Source organism: Centruroides sculpturatus, unplaced genomic scaffold (genome assembly GCF_000671375.1).
Source record: "Centruroides sculpturatus isolate CEXI.00-Female unplaced genomic scaffold, Cexi_2.0 scaffold75, whole genome shotgun sequence".
NCBI classification, from domain to species: domain Eukaryota; kingdom Metazoa; phylum Arthropoda; class Arachnida; order Scorpiones; family Buthidae; genus Centruroides; species Centruroides sculpturatus.
This window is the reverse complement of record NW_019384342.1, coordinates 973,051-978,428: the sequence shown is the minus strand read 5'-3', so window position 1 is coordinate 978,428 and position 5,378 is coordinate 973,051. Positions and strand designations below refer to the sequence as shown.

Genomic DNA, 5,378 nt, shown 5'->3' with positions numbered 1-5,378 from the left:
GTATTTGCCTGGAGCCTCATCCATTTAAAGGGTAGGCATCCTTAAACTTAAGCTCTTACTTTCTGAGTATATTAGAATAGTCCACTAAATCCAAGTGTTTGAATTACTCTACAAATGGAGAATGAACCTATTTGTGTTTACTAGAAGAAAATCTAGTCTACTCATAATGTAATATTTATTGCAGTACCACTTTTTATTGTTCATTTCAAAAAGCAAAATTTATTGGAAATAAGGTTATTTGGGGGATTGTGAAGGTAATTTTCTGGAGCTTGTTAAACCAAACTGTGAAATTTTTGTTTGCTTTATCACGTGAAAACTAACTTTGTGACAATGGCATTTTGCAGGGCAACAGCAAAATTTACTTTATTGGTGTTCATTTTAAGGTGGGTTGACTGTATTTGCAAGAAAACTTTCTTGGATCAAATTGAATATATTTTTGGACATTAGAGTGAACAATATGAATTTTAAATAAACGATTGAGAATGATTTGAAGAAAAAGTGAAGATACAATAAAAAATTTTGTTTTTACTACTAAAAAAGACTAGATTGCTTTTATAACTTGGAATTTCATTATATAAATGATTTAAATATCTAATATGTAACAAATAAATCATCTACCTTCTTGATGTAAAATGAGAGGTTCAGTTGATACTTCTGATGTCCCATATTTTCTTAATTCCATCTATAAATGGAAAATAGATTACAACATTTTGGTAAAAAGTTTATAAATTATTCATATTTTTAAAGAATATTTTATTATGTTATGAACAATAATAAACNGGAAGGATTCGAACTGTTACCTGAAGACGAGGGAAAATCAATCGGTATTCGTTATTTTCCATCGCTTCTTTTTATGTTTGTTCAGTAAAGTGTTCGTTATCCGAATATGTGTTCATTGTCCAATCATAAAAATCTTTCACGAAAGTGTTTGTTAACCGATCACCCACTGTAGTTTCTAATATTAAAATTGAATGTTATAGACAACATTTTATTAAGATTTTGGTACAGTATTTATCTTTCTTAGTTATTAATTTTTTATTGTTGCTTAATATCTCCCATATCAATCATTCTTTGTGCTCAATTGGCAGGGGTTAACGTCATCCTATCAATATGAAACTTCATATTTCAGTAATTCTGAACAAATGCAGAGGGCATAAATGTTTTAACAAAATTTGTTCATCAAAATAAGGGGGACACTAAATTCTTCATATTCTTGAAAGTGTATGTAAGATAGAAAAAATTCTAAATCAAGAGCCATGTTGCAATTTGTGTTAAACAAAATATTTATCTTTAAATTCACTTGTAAAAGTATCAATTAAAAAAAGGTGGCTTTTATTCATACCATCTCAATGAATCAATTCATAAAATCTTACAGCCTGTTGAGAATTTATATGTACTGTACATTATGATACAAACATGCTAATGTTACCTTAATTTAGTGGCTATTGACAACCAAAATGACTGATACAGATGTTTACTATTATCATTCACTGTTAATGCTTTTAATTCATATGAAACAGGTTTTGTTATATTCTGAGTTTTTAATTTAAATTTGTTTAAAAATATTTCTAAATTAATGTTTCTTGAGCAGCACTGATCTGGATAACAAAAATAAAAAGTTAGTTCTGACATTGATTTACTGATAGATATAACTTAGTATAAAAATATGCAAGTCATATGAAAGATTATGACCTGTTACATTAGTGAAACATGCTTGATAAATTACAGCCAACCTGTAAAGCAAATACTGCCTCCTTTTTTTCCTTGACAGTACATATAAAAATGCCTAAAAGCATATTTCATTTATTAAGCGCATAATAGTTCTAGGCCTAAAAAACAATGCAAAAGTAAAAATAATAAATATGAATATAATTGAAAAACACCACATTAGCAAAGCAAGCATAGGTTGTCATTTTACCTGATCCACTGGAATAACTTAAAAATATACATCCTACAAAAAACTATTAAACCAAACCACAAGATCAGTTTCATCATAGATTACACTACAAGTCATGAAAATGGACAATTTCATTTTCTTAAATGGGGTCAATACTGTTAGTTAATTAAACAAATTCTTATATAATTAGTGTGGTAAGCAAAGACTGGATGGCAAACTTAGTAGTATCTTGCCAAGGAATCTAGCTGTTTATTTGAGGCTTTTTTTTATTTATTTAATTTTTAGCTGCTTCACCCTGAGTTGATGCAAAAGTTTCTGGAATTTTCTAGAGTTTTATACTGTAACATTTATTTCAAAAACAAAAATAATTATCATTACATTTACACATATCCATGGGAAGGTGTAAATGTAATTTTCACCTTGGATTCTTGCTAAATAAAACGTAAGCTGATTTTTCAGTTCTTTCAATCAAAATAATTTTTGTATCATCATCAGTAAACTGCTTTCCATCCAAGAAGTGTTGCTTGGAGTGAAGAGATGGCAGTTGGATGGTGCAATGTCAGGACTACAGGGGATGAAGGAGAACCATCTCCAGCCAACATCAAGTAGCATCTGTTGAACCAACCTTGACACGTGTGGTCTTGCATTGTCATAAAGATCTTGCAGACCTTTCAAATGGCAGCGGACTGACTGGTCACAACCGTCTTGCCATTTCCCGCCTGGTTAGGCATGGACTGGCTTCCAACAGCTGCTGCAGCTCATCAACCAATACGATGGAAGAAGACCTTCCTGAATGTGGTTTATCTTCAACTTCATATTGGTTCAGTAAATTTAAAGCTGTGCAATTGTAAATTGTAGATTTAGAGATTACTGCACCATATGGCATTAAGATTCAGTTGCTTTTATACTAAACTGGTAATTGTAAAGGGCATATATGTGAATTTGTTCATTAGAAAACATTGGCAAACTCAACATATTTAAAAAGTTGAATATGCCACACAGAATATCTTTTCATTTATGACTGTAAATGAAGGATTTTAAATGCCATTTGTCAGAGAACAATTTCAAATATTCTAGAGGTCTAGAAAATTCTTGAAACTTTTGCATCAACACAATAATTTAAAGATGATATTGTTTATAACATGCAGTCATTAAGTGTTCATCATTTTAATTCTCATTTGTTCACAGTAGAAGCTTAAACTGTGGCATTTTTTCAATTATATGTTGTTAAAGAACAGCAGGATAAATAATGATTAACTAAAACAATAAATCTTTCAGTTATAATTTTATAGCATAGCTTTTTATGCCACAGTCAATACAACCAGAATTTACCCTAAGCAGGTAAATAAGACTATATAGTTAATGTTGTCATCAGAATACAATAGTACCAAAATGATAAAAATAAATTTTTTAATATAGTTAAATACACTTATTGTAGATTTTTAAAAAATAAAATGAGTGGTTTATTTATTTGGACTATTTTTATAATAATTATATCATTTCATTGAATATGTTTAATTATTCTAAATTTACTTTCTCTCTTTTTTTCATAAATAGTTCAAACAAAGAAAGTTTTTAGTGGTTTCTTGGTCATTCTCTTAAAGCAATAATAATTTTTAATCTATCCTTTTATTAAAATTTATGCATTACAAGTTAAACTTATCATAAATAAATTGGATACATTAATTACTGGAAAAATGCTTAGATGCAAAATGGCATCAGATATGGTCATAAATACCATATCTTAATTCATTATATACATTTATGATTTTGATATTTGCTCTTTATTGCTTTCTATTTTTACAGAGAATAAAAGCTTGACAATTGTGATATTCCAAATTTCTAAAATATCAAAATGTCCCTACTACAAAATAAAATACAGTGGGTGATCGGATAGTGAACAAATTGGATAACGAATACTTTCATGAAAGATTTTTATGATTGGACAACGAACACTTTTACTGAACAAACATAAAAAGAAGCGACAGAAAATAACGAATACCGATTGATTTTCCCTTGTCTTCAGGTAACAATTCAAAACCTCCTTCTTCTTCTTCTACACAGTTTTATATGGAGATATTAGCCGTGTAGGCTCTTTCTCCAAATAGACAATTTGAAACCTTTTGGAATGCAGGAGACATCAACATCAACACTCAACCTGATACCGATCTGATAGTATTTCTCCTAATTTTGAAACTCTCCCTTGTAATTTCAACTTTTTGTTTACCTTTCTGGCAAATAATTTTTTATAGTCTTTGCAAGACTGTCGGACGAGTACTTGTTAAGTTTTGTGTTGGGGTTTATTTACGAAAGGTGAAAGTTTAACTGTTCCATCGGATATTCGTTAACGTTTTAATACCAAATTTCGAATTTCATCCGGGCCTTGCATTTAAATACTTTTTTGTGGGCTAGTTGATTTCTGTTCTCTGAATTTTTGTAAGTGCTTTTCTGGATGTTTTATTTAAAAAAGAAAGTGATAATATTATGGAGCCTAAAAAGAGGAGTGTGAAGACTGTGCTCACTGTAGAAACCAAGTAAGAGATAATAGCCAAGGTAGAAAGTGGGCATAAGATGTCTGATGTTGCTAGGCAGTATGGCTTGAACAGGTCTACAGTAGGCACAATCTTAACTATGGAAGATATATCAAGAAATCTCAAGCTGCTAATGTAGAAATAAAAAGCATTTTAGAACTCATAATGGAACCTGAAACTGATCTGACAACAGAAGAATGCTAGGGATGTCAGAACAATGATCATCCAAGTGGCAAACAAACCTGAATACGGTTAATGGGGTTGGGGATCTCTACAAATACAATGCTATTAATTACTTCCAAAAAATCCTGAAGGAAAGAGAAAAGCAATCGACATTGGACAGATTCTTTAACTCCCACAAACAGAAAAAACATGACTAATAAAAATGCAAGACTGCATATATGTGTATTTTTACTATTACATATAAATAAACATAGTAAAAAAGTTTTTATTTTTTGGAGTCTCCGGAATGAATTAATCAACTTCCCATAAAAACCTATGGTAAATCGATAACTGGTTAACGAACAAAGTCTTGGAACAGATTATGTTCGTTAACCGATCACCCACTGTATATTTAAGCAATTTGATCTATTTTAGATATATTACCTATTAATACATTTTATGTATAATATTAATCACATAAATAGGATGTAAGATAACTTTAATATGTATTTAAATTTTTTTTTGCTATAATTTTTTTGAATTATCAGAGGCATTGCTCTATTATTTATATTATAGTCGACCCCCCTATAACGTGTGTTCCTATAATGGAAATTCCTATAACGTAGCGAAAAAATTGTAGCAACATTCGTATAAAAGAGCTCTTAAAACGTCGTCGCCGACTCGTTTCGCAACAAGATTGATAGAATCTGGACCAATAGTGGATGAGCAGCCAAACTACTTTCCTCCGCCCTGTGCCACGCTATGGAGATACAGTTGATTATGATTTG

General features: G+C 30.3%; 1 protein-coding gene across 1 annotated transcript in view; it reads right to left on the bottom strand.

The window, feature by feature from the left end:
* Positions 1-590: 590 nt before the first annotated feature.
* LOC111634544 (WD repeat-containing protein 43-like) overlaps positions 591-5,378 on the bottom strand; it is an 87,742-nt gene continuing 82,954 nt past the window's right edge. Inside the window, exon 14 of the mRNA XM_023379342.1 lies at positions 591-682. Coding sequence (XP_023235110.1) covers positions 611-682 — 72 coding nt within the window. The 3' untranslated portion in view covers positions 591-610. The remainder of the gene's footprint in view (positions 683-5,378) is intronic.